The following is a 17,815-nucleotide window of genomic DNA, read 5'->3' on the forward strand; positions in this document are numbered from 1 at the left end:
AAAGAGAGAGAGAGAGAGAGAGAGAGAGAGAGAGAGCGAGCTCAGAAAAGGAATGATCACATGTTCATTCAGAAGACATCCACAGGACAGTGCCTAGAGCCTGCTTGGACCTGAAGAAAGTCAGAGGGAGTTGAATAATTTCAATGCTCCAAAGAGAGGGGAACAAAAAAGCTTGAGTCAATTCTTTTCAAGCAGTGCTTAACATCATTTGGCCTTCGCTCATCTGCAGTTATATTGTGGGGCTAGAGGACAGCTCAGTGGTAGAGCTTGCCCATGTGCAAAGCCTTGGTTCAACCCCCAACATCAGCCTACAAAACACAGACTTGTTGGGTCTCAGACAGCAACCTATGGAGGGCAACAGGCACACTAAAACAGCTAAGCTACCCTAAACAATTGCCACTGTGGGGAAAGAGGGACTCAGAATTTAAATTATGTTGTATAAAATAAAAGTTATTGTTTTGAACACTGGGGTTCTGAAATACCACATTTATTACACAAATTTCCAGCCTCAACTCACAGCTCTTCATCATCTCCACCTTTTAGAGCTCTCTCTAATTCCAAAGAGCCCCACGTCTGAGCTCACTGAGCAATTTGCTGTTCTCTAAGCATTCCATCTACTTTTTCTTCAGCACTTTCTTTTTCATTTTCTTTTTTTTTTATTCAGATATTCTTTACTATTATAAAGAAGGACTAAAAAGGAGGGGGAGAGTATATGACACAAATAAGTAATTTTTCCTTACTGGTAAGTTGAAGTTATAATAAAAATATTTTTCTTTTCTCTTTCTGTGACTAACAACCTCATTTTTTAAAAATAATGAAACAATTCTACTATTCCAGAGGCAGTTTCTGTGGAGAAAAAGCTTTCCTATAAACATAAATTAAAAGGGCATTTTCCAAGCCACCTTCTACATGGCCTCATTTCCAGGCCCTAGGTACCACCTAGAATGAGAGCCACCTTTCTAATCCCACTGGGCTACTTTTCCAGCTGGAAATTCTCCCGCCTTTAAGTACCAAATTTCATGAGATAGGGTGATCCTGCTGAAACCTCTAGCCAAGTTTTTCCGCAAACTTCCTTTTTATCTGTTATGCCTTTTTTTTCCCCACACAAGAAGCCACAATAAGCAAGCAAAGCAACCAATATACAAGATAATTTCAGAGTAATAACTTCCAATAAGTAAGCACAACAGTGATGTTATAGTGCCTTTGAGGTGAGAAGTGAAGACATGAACAAACAAGCACTGTCTAAACCACCCCAAGTTAAGAAGGAGATTGGAAGGTCCTGGGGAACAGGAAGAAGTGCATGAGTGATGAGATTTATGGGACAAGTGGAGATGAGCAGATAATGCTATACAAGCCACTGAATACAAATTGAACTTATTCCATATTATAGGAAACCACTAGGACAGAAATAAACTAATTTCTGTTTTTTTAAAAACCTCGACTGTGACAATATGTGGAGAACTGGAAAAAAAAAAAAACAGGCAGGAGTGGTGGGAGCATGTCAGGGAGTTAGGAAGATAGAACTGTGTATGAAGAAGACCTCAGACAAGGGTTATAGCTGTGGTTAAGACTGAACTCTCAAAGGGAGCTTAGTGTTAAAAAGGGTAGTAGAAGAGCAGGCCTGCAGCAGAGACCCGCCTCTGGACTCCCTTCTATTCCTTTCAGTTTGCACTCTCTGTGAGATATTTTTTACTGGTGAGCTTTCATGACAAGTGTCACTTACCTGTAGAGTTTTCTGATTGAAAAGGCATAGTAAACCATGGACATACATGATCCACAAGGCCTCTTCTATCTCTAAAATGTTATGATTCCAGACTCCCAAGTATTCTTGTACAGAAAGCTCCATCAACCACAAGCAAAAGAAACTGGAAATTTTGCCAAGATGACCTACTTCCCAAGCATCTGTCCATATGGGAGTCTGTCCTCATCACAGCAGGCTCATTGCCAGTGACACAGGCTACCCAATAGCCACAATCTTCCACCTGTGCTGCTTTCCCCTCTAAAGACTTGTGTCTATTGGTTAGCCTGCCTGCTGCTCTGACTCTGCCACTTTCATGACGGTACTGATCCTACCCTCAAGACCTAATCACTTTCCAAAGCCATTGCCTCCCGAGACTCTTACACTATGGGTTAGAAGGTCCTCATTAGTTTTGAAAGACATAGGACACAGGCCATAGCACCGTCTATCCTTGTGTTTGGTGGCTTAGATAAAGTTGGTAAGAAAGAGTACATCTGTCAGAAGAGACCACTTGTGTCCTTAAAGGGGTCAGAATAATTTATGTCTGGGTGATGGAGAAAGAAAGCAATAGAAGAGATAAAAGATCTAGAAAAGAGATCACTAGATATGGTATGTTTAGATATAACATAAAATGTCCCTGAAAATGTCTTGTGTTTTGTTGGTAGAAATGATAGCTCTAATGATCATGAAGCCCTAACCTGAGCTGTGGATTAATCCATAGATGGGTTCATTGATGACATTCTGTGGAAAAGATAGAAGTTTAAGAGATGGGGAATAATTGGAAAAACACCACCATCACCAACAACTGGAAACAAAGTCACTGGAGCATGCCTTTGAAGAGTGTCTTAGCCTTGGGCTGGCTTGCTCTCTCCCTCCAGACTCTGTGTGGTGAACAGCCCATCTACCACATGCCCTCTTGCTACCATAAATTTTACTTTTCCTCACTTCTAGAGTAACTGACCCAACTTGGCATAAAGCCTTTGAAACTGTAGGTAGAAATAAATGGGATAATTCCTTACTGTGCTCAAGTTCTTTCAGGTATTTGTCATAACAAAGAAAAACTGATGAATGTAATAGACTTAGTTTATTGCTCATAAGAAGTCAGTTCTTCTGACTTCAAGAAGTTATGTGTTACTCTATTCTCAAATGGCGTTGAATTTCAACACTAGACTAATTTATTTATTAACAGCTAAGTTCAGCCACTGTCCCTCCGTACTGTGTATCAGCCTAGTTAGTTGACACTGCTCACCCTGTTAGAGCAGTGCTTGGGTAAGGGCAGAATGACATAAATGCATGCCTTGTGTCTGCTGAGCTAACAGAGAACCCTAAAAAATTAAATTATTTCACTAGAAGCTAATGAGATAGCCAACTCCACAGCTTGCTGTAAAATATAGCATGTACAGGAGCTAAAGAATTCAGAAAGCATTGAGGACTTTCCTTGGGTGAATGTCACAAAGGAGATACAGCAGTTCAGTATTGGCACAGGATATTTTTACAAGCTGTTTGAATTTCATGAAGGCGGTGGGGGGGGGGAGCGTGTAAACTTTACATTACTCAAAAATACATCATTTTTTTCCAGCTCAAATCATTATTTGTATTAACAGAACTGAAGAAGCTATGGAAAGCTATGGGTTCTTTGGGACTACAAAGAAATAGTTTCCAGGACCCAGGACAAATACCAAAGAGTCCATAAATGTTCCTATTAATATTTTTATGACTATTTCTAGGAAAATGAATCCATTTCATGTACCAGAGACTTGAAATTCAGATGTTGACATGCAATGCCCTGGGTTTAATCCTTGGCATAAAATAAAAGAAAATTACAAATGTATAAGTGTCGTTGTAAGCCAAGAAGTATCTATGTTTCTGGGGCATTTCTTTTTAGTGTACTACTAGGAACTGAACCTAGTGGCGAACACCACTGGGCTACAGCCTCATCCCTTCTTAACATTTTTCCCACATGTGTGGAAACTGAGCTGTAAGTCTTTGAGAAGTTTCATTTAATTTAATCCAATCTCTGCTTGACTGTGGAGTCCTTCAGAGTGAAGCATAGAGCTATCACCCAGGTCAAGCGTGTCACATACAAATTCTTTCAAAAGACCATTCATTTTCTTGCTCTCACTTCATTTCTTCTGAAGCAAGGATTTCTTACTTTCAAAATCATGAGAAAACTGATGTGCAAGACTCTCTTCATCACATTTAGACTTTTTGTGGTTTCAGTTTCCTGCATTCAACCATGAGACTGTATATCTCACGTCATCACAAGAGGAGGGGGGGGTGAGAACAGTACAGTAACGTATTTTGAGAAAGAGAGACCACATTCACATAGCTTTGAAGGGAGCATATTGTTATATTTATTCTATCATTGTTCTCATTAATTTCTTACTGCCCTTAATTTATAAATTAAACTTTATCATGGATATGTATGTATATGAAAAATATAATACATGCATGTTGCTGTACTATGCATGGTTCTGTATCCATTGGAACACGTCATTGGCAAATGAAAGGATCTCCTGTCATCAGAACTTTCTCACAGGCCACCTCCTCATGTATCCACCTTTGGACTCTTAACACTCGCTTCCTCTATCTCTTCCTGTTTTTGAGGCTGAACTATTGCACCAAGCTTATGCAAACATCTGCTCCTGCACACTGGATCTCACTTTTTCTCACAAATCTCTTTACACTTTTCTTGGCCCCATTTCTCTGACCCTGGGTTTGCTCCCAGGGAGCCCAGCCTATAACGCCATATAAAACACAAATTGCTGGTATTTATTGCTATAATAAAGGCTACTGTGCTTCCATCTTTCTCATCCGGGGAAAAATTATGTCCTTCTAGCTTCTCGGGTTAAATCCTTTAGAATCATCCTAGACTATTCTCTTACACCAGAGTCTCTCATAACCACAGCCTCTTATAACGATCCCATTCAAGGACCTAAGGAGACTCCTGTACTTCTTTCTGAAGGTTTTTGGGATGTTTCTGACTTCAGAGATCCCCTCTGTATTTCCACATATCTCTGTCAGCACTTCCACTGGTTGTTCTAATGCTTGTATCATCGTCTCAAGATCACTACAAGGATGAGTTAGAGGCCACACCCTCCACCACCTCGACCATTAAACGCTATAGTTTATCCTTATTAAGACCTCACAAACAATTGATTTAGAGGAGTGATTTTTGCAAGTTTCCAGCACAACTGGTACCACAAAACAATACTTACTTCCATTAGTAATATTTGGCAGAATGTTCCCTACAGATGCAAAGCTATCTGTCATGTCTCCAAACACCAGCATCATAAGTGGAAGTGCAACTCCATGGATAATGGCAGCCAGAGTTCCCATCAGCATGTACAACTTGTCCAGCCAACCTGCATAGCGAAACTACAAGGAGAAGAAAATAGAGCATGGACATCGGTATATTTTCATGGAAGTTTTCCTCTGAAATCCAAATATTTTGTCAGACTCCTAGCTACTTGTCTAAGCTACCCTCTTGCCTTAAGCTCTTTGTCCTCTACCTTATTACTGCAATAGCTTAATAAGAATGGACATTTGACTCATTTATTGAGTTCTATCTTAATTCTTCATACTGAAGTAGTGTATCTTCTCCTTTTTCATGAGAGAATTATAAAGATTGTTAATGAGATGCTAGCAGAGCTATAACTAAGGCTAGGAATCATTTTTTATTTCATGGAAAAAAAAAAAAACCTGAATGCCAAGTCCCTTACTCCCCACCCCTATCCCAAAGACAGCAAAGAGAAAACATTTCACTACTTTTAAATTTTTACTTTTTTGTTGTTGTCTTTTTTTTTCCAAGACAGGGTTTCCTTCGCTTTAAAATTGTCTTTGATTAAAGATCTGTTGCATAATGGTATTACTAAACTGCAAAATAATTTCAACATATTTAAAAAAGAAAAGGTAATTACTTGGATGGACATTTCCCGAGAATGTTTTCCCTAAGATGTAGAGTATGGTCATGATGCATAACTAATGCAAATTGGCTCCATGTCTCTAACCACAGGCAAGGAACAAGAAAACAAAACAAAATAAAACAACAACAACAAAAAAAAAAACCAAGGCTTATCTGACTCCAAAAAGTGATGGGAGGAGAAATAACATAAGGAATGGTAAGGAAGGCCAGGGTCCGTCTAGGGGACAATTTGTACTTCTAAATGACACAAGAAACCAGTGAAAGACTGAAAGAAAAAAAGTCAGAGAAAATGAAAATAGAAAGTACCAAGCTAACTGTGAGGGTCTGCAGATGATCCCTAAGAGAAATGCTTGTCATATGATGTACCATTTAGCTGCAGGTAGCATGCTTATAATCATGGTAGAAAAAGTAGGTAAAAAGTCTAGGCAGGGAATGAAAGAAACCTGAAGAGCAGGGTTCAGGCAATGGTACCAGAATGGGTGTGAGAGTTTATGGACACGCTTGGAAGCAGGTGGTTGTCATGTGTATACATGTAGCTACAGGCGAGAGCTTTTTAATACAGGGAGGAAACTGGGTAAAAAGTCAGCTCTAGGCAGGAGATGTAATCCAAAGTAAAGATCAGGGATCTGAGACTACAAAAGCACAGAAACAGAAACCAAGATTTTAGAGCTTATATCGACTTCAGAAGGAGACAGAACTAATCTAAAGTTATGTAATGACAGTACTAGGTGAGGATAAGCATTGAAATGACAAGTGGAAAAACAAGGATAAAAGAGCCTTAGGCCACACATAAAGGTGCTCCACATAACAGGGGCCTAAACAAAGACAATTTTTAGGAAGCAATTAGTAAAAGCTAAGGCATGGTGTAAAAAATATCCAATATTATAGTACCTAGGTATTTGTCTTTAAATTATATCTTGCTCCTAAAAATGCAATAAAATGAGATTGTTAATTTCATAGTTTTCAAAACATGATCTTTTTACAAACTAAACCCCTAAGGAAAGAATATTGTCTGGGCATATTTTATGTCTGAATGGACCATAGCCTAAAGGTTGGCAATGTCTTCTTTATTTTGTTTGAGCAACTATCCTCTTCCTTAAAAAAATAGAGAAAGAAACAAGCATAAAGCATCTTCTTTTAAAGAATCTATTAGATAAACTAAATATCAGATTCTTCAGAATAGGAAGAAAAGGTAATGGAGAGGCAAAAATTTCACTCATCATCACCATCATCAGTATTCTACTTCCAGGACTTCTCATTGGTTAAAATCAAAACAAGGGAGGCAATGCATGTAAATACTTCCTGACTGTTTAACTCAATGATAGATGCAAGGCACAGAATAAATACCACAGATGCCTAACTTCAGGAAGCTTAACGTGCAGAGGGAAGAAAAAGCAAAAAGCACAGGCACTGTACATTCTGAATTCTCTGCCAGCAAGTATAAACAATAAACATAGAACTGAGCCAAGGATCATTCTCTCTTCTGGAATCTGTCATAGAATGAGTGATGCTTTCTCCTGGTTTTAAAGAAAGAGCAGGTGTTCAGAACAAGATGCAACGCATTCCAGCCAGAAGGAAAAGCAAGCAGAAGCAATATTCAAATGGGCTTTGAGAAGACTGAAGTTGCTTGACTTAGTAGTTTGATATGCAAAAGTGCACACACACACACACACTATTTTTTTTATCTTGGGATAAAAAGAGGAAGAGAAAAGGTAACTAGCAGGCTGTGATGCAGTGCCAATGGGGCTATTTCATGATGTCCCATGTCTACAGTAACCCAGACAAAGAGACAAGTGGTATAAACATAAGAGGTAAACTGGGGTACTCTCCTACAAAATAAAGGAAGCAATTATTTCAGTAACCTGGCAAAGGGTATTATCCGTAGAAAACAAAATTAGAAAGTGAAGCAAGATAGTCCCATGATGCCCCATGACTCCTTTTTATTGCTAGAGGATTGGTATACAGACTGGCAGCATTTTAAACAAATGATTAGACAGCACCATAAATAAATGGGGAACACCTTGACATTTGACGTTTTTAGAGTCACGAGTCATAAAGGATACAACATTCACCTATTTATTTATTTTTTTTACTAAAAGTGTTTCATCTGAATGCAATAAAACAGTGAGATGTACCTTCTATATAGAAAAAGCTAAGCATGTATGACTAAATACAATGATGTCACAAGGAAGTGACATAAGTAGATTGGCAGGAGGAACATTCTGGTGCATCCTTTTCAGACTCCTCTAAGGAGAAAACAATGAATGCTGTCCCCAATTGTCTTATTTTGAACGCATCAACTATAAAACATCATTTTTCTATAATATGGAAACTTGAATACAAAATTATATAAGAACAGGTTAGTGTGTCTGGTTTTATATTGAGGGCTTTGATCTACTTGGACTTTAGTTTTATGCAGGGTGATAAGTATGGCTCTATTTGTATTTTTCTTCATGTAGACATCCAGTTAGACCAGCACCATTTGTTGAAGATGCTATCTTTTTGTCCATTGTATGGTTTTGGCATCTTTGTCAAAAATCAGGTGTCCATAAGTGTTTGGGTTTATTTTTGACTCTTCTATTCAATTCCATTGATCTTCCAGCCTGTTTCTATGTGAGTACCATGCAGTTTTTATTACTGTTGCTCTATAGTACAGCTTGAGATCAGGGATGGAGATACCTCCAGAAGATCTTTTATTGTAAAGTATTGTTTTAGTGATTCTGGGTTTCTTGTTACTCCATATGAGGTGGAGAATTTTTCTTTTTCTTTCAAGGTCTGTAAAGAATTGTGTTGGTATTTTGATGGGAATTGCTTGAATCTTTGGATTGCTTTTGGTAAGATGGCCATTTTTTACTATGTTAATTCTGCCAAGCCATGATGAGTATATGAGTGTGGAGTTTCCTATTCTATCCTTTTGTGTTTGAAATTTTACATAGTAAAGCTTGGCAACGAGAAGATGGTTTCCAAAATAGAGAGAGGCATTTCTATTCATCTCAGACTGGAATAAATGAGCTGAGAATGAGTACAAATATAGATAATTTTCTAGGAACAGCAAGATGATCAACTTTCTCTTGTTCCTTTGTGACCTTCTGAAAGAAAGGGTGAGATTTGAGAAAAGCAGTCACACAATGGTGAGTAGGACAAATGCCTTCATCAATTGTGTCAACTTTATAACTCATTAGGAAAGAGACTGGGGGTGGGCAAGTAGAGCCTCTCTTAGTAACCTTCAGTCTCTCAAGGAACATTGCAAAAGACGGGGCACAAGAGTGTCGGGGCCAGAAGACAGGAAATCTGCTATGAGGCTGTCTCCTAGAAATTACAAGGAAACTTTACTCATAACTCAATAAGAGCTGTCTAAACAAGACCCAAACAAGGGCAACACCAATAAACATGCTAACGTGGATGGAGAAAATCTCATGGAGCCTCATCTCTAGAAAAAGATGAGATTATAAGCCTAAAAGATTATAGACAAATAAGAACTGCCGAGAGAGAGAGAGAGAGAGAGAGAGAGAGAGAGAGAGAGAGAGGATTAGTCTTCTCTGGGATGAACCCTTAATTGGTTATCCAATGCCAGGTGGTCAGCAGCAATACTTATGGATTCAGCAGCTGTATTTATATATTGATGCATATATAAACAAGTAAAAAGAGGCCAGAAATACTGGAGGTGACATATAGAGTTTTTTAAAATTATGGGGGGAGGTAAATGATGCAATTATAATTTAAACAATTTGAGCCTCAATTTTGGTATTTAAAAATTAAAAAAATTAACATGGCTGTTATAAAGACTACAATGTAATGCAGAAAACTTTTATCAAGAAGGTAGTATGAAACATAAAATGCCCGTTGCTATAATTAGTTTGCAAACATAACAATACGAATTTTCAGGCTTTTCCAGTCAAAGAATAAGAACATAAAGTTGTAACATATCAGGTACAAAATAAGACTGGATAAAGGTATTAAATAGCTATAGACGAAAACCTTTAAAACAAAAAGGAAATGAAAAATGTCTGGGTAGAGACTGGTAGAAAAGACAGAGAAAGTAAACCATGGAACTGGTATTGAAAGCTAAAGGTGAAAAAAAAAAATGAAGCAGACAGTACAGGAAAGTAGTTTAGATAATATTCACAGTATGAATAGAAGTGTGACCTTACTGTAGCCCCTGAGTTACAGAGGAAGATCAGTGAATTTATTCACTCATTCCACATTTTAAATTTTTTTAACAAGATATAATAAAGATGGCATTTGGGTCTAAGTGCTGACAATAACAGTGGATAACAAAGGTTCCCTGCCCGTAGACAGTTTATCCTGTGCACAGGTGATATTGAGGAATAGACATGGTCAGTATCGACTCCATATCTAGGCATTGCTTAGGCTCTGGGCACTGTTCTAGACCCTTGAGGAGCAACAGTGAACAAAACATAAAAACACTCCGTTCATGAGCATGCATTCAGGAAGAAGAGAAGTGTTAGAAGTGAGGAAGTGGTTAAGCATTTAGAGAGATAACTTCAGACTCAGATGGTGACTGACAGGGTCAATGAGTTTACACTGGCAGGTCAGGGAACATGTTTCTGAGGTGAAACCTCAGTAAAGAAAAGGATGTAGTTTATTGTGTTGGGATCTCTAAACAAAACATTCAGGTAGGAAGAGCACAAGCAAATGGTGCTCAGGTAGACACGAGCTTGGTATAAAGAACATATACTACAATAAGAACAGAATGGGGAGTTTGTCTGTAATCAATTCATAAATAAGAGAGGTCACACCATAAGTGGTATGTATATTAGAAACAGCTTAGGTTTTACTCCAAATTTTCCCTTAAGTAGAAAGGAAAAAGGTTTTCTCCCTTAACTAGAGAAGAAAGCAGTACAACACTTGAAGGAACAGACTGAAAGAATCTCATGTGACTCTGATAGATAGGTCTTGAGAGGTACAAATCCAGAGAGCGGGTGCTAGGAGAGAGTAAAGCCTTGCTAGGAATGAGAGACAAAGGCATGTCACACCTGGCATGTAAAGTCTAACCCTGGGATGCTGTCTGTGAATATGCTTTCTTACATTGTCTTTCGTACATGATAAAATAAACGGCAAATGGTAGGGATTTGGGGGGAGAATATCCTGCGACATTCAGGTAGACCCACTGTAATCATAAAGATGCTTCAAAGGGGCAGGTAGGTGCTCAGAGGCTACAAGGAGGGGGCACAGGAATTCAAGTGCCCTCAGAAGCTCAAAATAAGAAGGAAATGGATTCTTACCAAGAATCTCCAGAATGAATGCAATCCTCCTGACACCCTGATTTTTAGTTTACTCCAGAACCGGAAGAGCATAAATTTGTGTTGTCTTAAATCTATCCAACGACATCTTCTGCAGCAGCATTAAGGAATGAATGGACGGTGTCAAAGAGAGAGAGATATCAAAAAAGAGAAAAGTTTCCTTAGGAGGAATCAGAAACTGTAATTGAAACTGATACATTTGAGCTAATGACTTCATAGACAGAAGCCGTCTTAGGAGAAGAGGACCAAGGTCTTCACCTGTAAGTATGATTTACAAAGGCAGAAGATGGGTGGGGCTATTATAACTGAGTAAAAGAAAACAGAGTTTGTTGATAAGGCTACTTAAATAGACGAATGACTGGACCACAGGTAAATGAAGCTGGCCAAGGAGGAGTACTGTCAATTGTTAAGGAATATCATTGTAAATGGATAGAAGAGGAAGAAATGAGAAAGAACATTTTGCATGAAGATCAAACACACTTTGAACATATCTATATAGAAGCAGATGAATGACAACATCATCAATGACTCAGGGAATAAAGGATTGAGAAACTCCTAAAAGGAAAAGGTAACACAAGAAGCCAATGAGTTGGGAGAAAACCACACTGTATCATCACAGAAAAAAATTGGTGGCTAGTGACAAGGGCAGCTTCAAGGTCAGACAGAGTTTTCAAATGCCCACTAAACTGAGTAAGTAGCATGTATTGAAAAAAAATTCCAAAACATTCAAGCTAATTGGCAACAAAGATTGAAGAGACTTTCCAATGGAGCAAAATTCCATTCACAGTGACTGGGGATATGAAGAAAAAGAATGATAATAGCTATGCAGGGACGGAGAAGGCACAAAAAGTGGGAACCAAAGTTCAAATAAGTGATGTGTTGTAAGAACTGGGCCGGGTGTGGTGGCTCACACCTATAATCACATCTACTAAGGTAGAAGGAATTGAATAGTTTCAAGGCAGCATAGCCTAACAGCAAGACTGTGTCTAAAGAAACAAACACCTCATCAGAATTGAGTATCTCTAACATGAAAAACAGGAGGGAACAGATCCAAGTTCAGGTCAGTTCATAAGATTATTACTGTTATAAAAGTCAAGGAGTGGTTATTCATATAACAATAAAAGTCACAGAATGAGTAAGAGGATCAGAAGTGGGAAGAAGACTCTAAGCCAGGTGGTAAAGTCTTCAATGACCAGATGGTGATAACATACCAGCATTAACAAAGAACTCCTTAGCTTCAGGGAGGTTACATTTTAACCAATCATGATCTATAGCCTATCATAAACAATTAAGGGTTTCTCTGTGTAGCCCTGGCTGTTCTGGACTGCTTTGTAAATCAGGCTAGTCTAGAACTCGCAGAGATCCGCCGGCCTCTGCCTCCCAAGTGCTGGGGTTAAAGGTGTGTGCCACCAATGCCCAGCTCAATTACAGTTTTTAAAAGTAATCGTCTACTTGCATATCTGGGCAAAAGCGTTGACCTTTTTTGGCAAAAGTATCTGGCCTTCTATTATAATAGTGTGTGACTGGGAATTGTAGTACACTACTTAACTTCTTCGTGTGCATTTTGCCCAGCTATGTATAAGGATAAGAGGAGTTCAAATGTCACAATCGTGCATGAAAGGTACTGACACTGACAGCTGTCGTTTGCTTAGAACAAGGATGACTAATAAGATGTATACTGGAGAAAGCTTAGCTACACAAAATGTTAATGGAGTGTGTAAACTTTGAGGAGTTCACTTGGTAGGAATGTCAGACAACTTGTATTTTTCGTGCTCTTACTTCCATTTGTCCAGCTTCTCCACTTGATTTCAAGTTTATTCTACATTTGTGTTTCTGAAAGTAACTAAAATGAGACCTGACAGAAGATGAAAACGAGTATAAAATTCTGAATGAGTTGTTTACTTTGTAACCAGTCTCTCAAGGCAGCTAAGGTTTCCTGGTAAACACAAACTAACCCTGGGGGCAGAAAAAGTCAGAAATGTTTTCAAAGAATTGCTTAGCATATGTAACATTTGGGTAGCTTGTCTTGAAGTAGGACTCCTAAAGCAGGAGCAGACACTGTCTCTGACTCTGCTGCCTGCATTTGGGACCCTTTCCTCCTACTGGGCTGCCTCCTCCAGCTTCAACAGAAGATGCACCTAGTCTTAGTGTAACTTGTGGGCCAAGGGAGAAGGAATGGCTGGGGAGAGAGAGACTGGAAGGAGAGGAGAGACAGGAAACTGCCATTGGGATGTAGAATTAAGTAACTCGCAATTAATTAACTAATTATCAATCAATGAATAATTAGTTAATTAATTAATTTAAAAAGAACTGCTTAAAGGGTTGGTACTTGGTTGGCACCTAGCATATGGATCTGGGGAGGTTCCATCATTGCAACTGGTAAATGTCGCCAATTCACACTGTGGATTATGCTGAATGACTTACTTTCCTATGACTCTACAATTTTGGTACCTACTGGGAAGAAAGTTCCTTAATGATCGCCCACCACTACCAGCCCACCACCCCCGAGAAAACCTTGGCCCTGTCCCTGAAACACTCCACTGACAGTATCTGCCACTGCTGTTACAACTCCTTGCTAGGAACTTGGGTGTTAGGTGTAGGTAACTCTGGGAGCTTGTGTCTGATTTCTTCTGAACCTCACTCCATGTGACTTTTGCCATTGCTGATTTTGATTTGCATTCTTTTTCTGTAATAAATCTCAGCTGCAGCTTTTCAGAGAGGTAATGTCATAGCCAACAGTATATCTGAGATGTTTTATTGCTAATCGAATACCGGCTCTAAGATATGAATATGATAACATCCTGAGTTCTGAATCTTCCTACTAAGTCATTAGACTCAAGAGTTCTTTGAAATACCCAATACAAATGTATTACTCTTACCTAGAAATAGTGTTAATAAGCTTATTAATAAGCATTGTAATTGTATTAGAATTTTACCTGAAATCTTCTAATTATATCTCTGTGTTTATATATCTTTATATAGAGGGTAGGGTCCAGTTTTCTACATCAATTCTTTGGGAAAACAGAAAGATACCTGTATTGGCTAATTTGGGTTGTCAACTTGACACATCTGAGAAGAGGATCAAAATGAAAAAAAAAAAAAAAACTGCTTCCATCACATTGGCTTATGGGCGTATCTGTAGGGCAATTTCTTGATTGCTAATTGATATAGGAAAATTCAGCCCACTGTAGGAGGAACCATCCCTAAGCAGGTGGGCCTGGGCCATATAAGAAAAGTATGTGAGCCTAGGAGAAAGGCAGTAAGCAACTTTTGACCATGGCTTCTTCTTCAAGTTCCTACCACGTCTTCCCTCAGTGATGGACTATAACTTGTAATATAAATAAACTCTTTCCTTCACATGTTGCTTTCCATCAATGTAACTAAAAATGGCAGATAATAAGTACAGTACTTGTTCAAAAGGCTTAGAATACGTTCTCTTCATCCTCACCTTACTAGGTACTCGGGGTAAGAAAATGCTTGCCCTGTTTCTTCTGTAAAACTGTAATAATAGTATCTACCTCAAAAAATGCTTAAGGATTAAATGAGTTTGTATGGCAAGTAATTATAACAATCTCTGGCACATATTGTTATACATGCAGGATTATTACTTCTTTACATTCAAACTCTATATTTGTGTGTATCTGTGTGTGTATATGAGTGTCTGCATATGTGTGTCTCTCTTGAAGTTGCTTGAATTGAGTACCAATAGCAGTAGCTCTTCATAGTACTTAGGGAACCGTTTCTGAAATTTAAAAATCTCAAGTCTTTAAGAAATTATGACCTATAAACACAGGCATAAAGGAAACCACAGGCATAAAGATGAAACTTTCTGGTATTGGATTCTCAGCATGCACAAAAGCCTTGAGCGGATCCCTGGTACCAAACTAAACCAAACAGGACAACAACAAAAGCCTAAACAATAAAACAGAATTATGTTGGCATCAAGGTAACTACATAAATTAAATTTCAAGAATAATTTGTTAATAAATAATAATTTAACATACGAGTTTCCTCTCACGCAAGAGTGAAATCTTTAAAAGAATAATATATATATATACATATATATATATACATATATATATATATTTTAAAAAGCTGTCATTTGGTCATTCAAGAATGCCTGTGATGACCTGTGCAGTATGCCTGCAATCCCAGCACTCTGGGGGTAGAGACCAGAGGATCAGGAATTCAAGGTCATCGCTGACATAGGGAACTATTAGAGGCCAAGGTACAAGAACTCCTTTCTTAAAAAATAAAACCATCAGTAACAATAATGACAAGGGCAAAATGTAGAGTGGAGACATGTAACAAAGGAGCCATAGCAAGAACAAATGTAACCAGAGGAAGATGTAGATGGCGTAAGATAACCAGAGTCCTTGGTCCAAGTCAGGAAACTGGTTTTCCTCCCTAAATCTATCTTTATATTGAAAGTACAAACACACATTTTACATGGCATGCTCCCAGTCTTCTACACTCCATAACATGACTTGTGTGGAATGAGTGAATTATAAAGAGCAGGGCTCAATTATCAGAGCATTTTCCCAGGTTTCGGTGCCTGGAACAATTCATGTAAATTTGTATGGACTCTTAGAAAAAAGGAAGTATTCAAGGAAATAAAGATCATTTAAAAATAAAACATACCTATAAAATTCCTGTCCTATTCCAAGTGAGTTTAAAGACAAACTTCCAAACTACAGCATGCAACCAGAAAACTAAATAGTTCCGTACATAATCCTTTCAAGTTCTATATTTTCAGTTATTCAGCACAGAGAATAATAATGGCATATGCTAAACCATGGTAATAAATAATGCCCTGCTACCTTTTATTATTATAAGTACTTAGGACTTTGACCCTGCTGAAGTCCTATTGAAAATAGCAGAAATCTAATTAGTTAGCTTTACCTCTCACTTACCATAGTCTCCAAGAAGATACTGTAACACATGAATATTCTCTTTTCTAGGGAAAAGGAGGAGTCAAAATTTAAAGCAGTGAATTAAAAACTCACCATTGTAAGCACACTGACTGCTGGCTTCTTTTCTTTCTTCTCCTTTTTACTGAAAACACAGCAGAATAATTACACAAAACTTTAAAAATTATACAAAACTTTACAATTGCTAAATCAATTTACAGAGTTTTTGCTAAATGACAAGACAAAAATCCATGCCTATATTAGTCAATAAAAACATAATAGTTACTTATGAGCTTTAAATGTAACTATCTTTGCATACATCTCAGAAATATACCTATGTGGTTATCGAAGAGAATTGGGATTTTTATATATTCTTTGTACCTTAGACATTTCTTAATTTTCCTCACACATACACTTTTTACACACTCTAAAAGGGATGTTTTTGCATTTTTATTCTAAGTACAAAATAATCTATGCCTTAGGATTAGTTATCCTGATTATCATCTTAGTAATTATAGCAATAGATATCTGTAGACTGAGTACTATTCCTAATCAGTCTCTTTCCTAATAAAGCCTAGTGATGATCAGTGCTGAACACAACTAGCCTAAGGAACGGAGTAATTAAATCACCCTATGAGGAAATCTAATTGTGAAAGGATACCTGCAGCACTAAGTGAACCATTATAGAAAGAAACACAGTCTAGAAAAGATGCTCTGTAAGCAGTCACAAAGATGTCCTTAGACAAAAGGGTGAATTCTTATTTTGAACCAAGATTCAAATGACTCACTAGTCCATTTTCACCCCATGTAACTGCCTCCTAGGATATAATAACAAAATAACCATAACAAATCTTATTTTCCATGTGTATAAACACTGCTAGAAAAGAAAAGCTTTACTTTTACATATATTTTTAAGTTCAAAAAGTAAATTTGTCTTCTTTCTTATGACTAAATAACATTTAAAAAAAACCCACCAATATTTAATACCTTTCACAATCACTCTCCACTTTATCTTTTTTTGTCAGATGTTCACTGAATTTGGGTCTTACTAATTTGGGTAAACTGGCTGGTCATCAACCCTTACGATCCCAGGCCTTTTTAATGTTGGTTTTTGTGGGTAGCACTCAAGTCCTTTTGCCTGCATGACAAGCATTTTACAGACTGAGCCATCTTCTCAGGGCTAATAAAAAGCTTTCTAAAGAAACAGGTCAGAGGTTACTTGCATTTGACTTGATGTTAGATGGACTATGGACATACTATCTACAAACATCTTCAGGTTGGGTTCCACCGTGTTCTTAGTAAAGGTCCATTTAGTATCCCAGAAACCAGGATGAGAAGAAAATAATATAACCATACATGGCAGATGTTTAGTTCTAAGCTTTTTATGCTTCCATTCTCTAAATCTGATGCTACTTCAGTTATAATAATGTCCCAGGCCCTTAAGTAAGCATTCCCCAGACAATTTGTAAACAATTCTGAGGAAGGCAAACTTCATCTTTCTTTCAGGGATGACAAAACTGCAGCAGAGTGAAGTCCCACAGCTGGGACAAAACCCAAGGTTTAAACTTCCAAGCTGTAAGATACATCCTCAGACTTTTAAGGTATTGGATGGCTTGAAAATGTACTTTTACACTAACTCTCAGCCCTATTAGATTATTCTCTACCCCCATCATCACAACAATTTTTACAGAGAATTTATCAAACACATTTTAGAGCACGTGTATAGAGCTCAGAGCCTTGGTTTCGAACTGTAATAACCAGGAAATAAACAAACAAAAAAGCAAACGAATCATGTTTGTGAAGAATGTATGCAAGTGCATATAGCCCATGGTATTATTATTCCAGAGGTGACGAGCAGGCCCTTCAGAACTGTTCAACAACAACAACAGGTTTTATCTGAAGAATTTGCAGGGAGTGATGGCTGAAATGAGTACTGAATTGAGCATCTGTGTAGGGCTGAACTGTACGACTTCCTTCC

At 37.9% G+C, this 17,815-nt stretch overlaps 1 protein-coding gene across 3 annotated transcripts in view; it reads right to left on the reverse strand.

Moving 5' to 3' along the window:
- Window positions 1-17,815, reverse strand: part of LOC129680855 (ATP-dependent translocase ABCB1) — a 117,274-nt gene that overhangs the window by 62,049 nt on the left and 37,410 nt on the right. For all 3 annotated transcript variants that reach the window (XM_055612663.1, XM_055612662.1, XM_055612664.1), the window contains exons 3-4: window positions 15,934-15,982; window positions 4,957-5,116 (exon numbers count right to left, since the gene is read on the reverse strand). In XM_055612663.1, the coding sequence (XP_055468638.1) occupies window positions 4,957-5,116; window positions 15,934-15,982 (209 nt within the window). The remainder of the gene's footprint in view (window positions 1-4,956; window positions 5,117-15,933; window positions 15,983-17,815) is intronic.

Source organism: Psammomys obesus, unplaced genomic scaffold, assembly GCF_907164565.1.
Source record: "Psammomys obesus unplaced genomic scaffold, mPsaObe1.curated_primary_1811, whole genome shotgun sequence".
Lineage (NCBI taxonomy): Eukaryota > Metazoa > Chordata > Mammalia > Rodentia > Muridae > Psammomys > Psammomys obesus.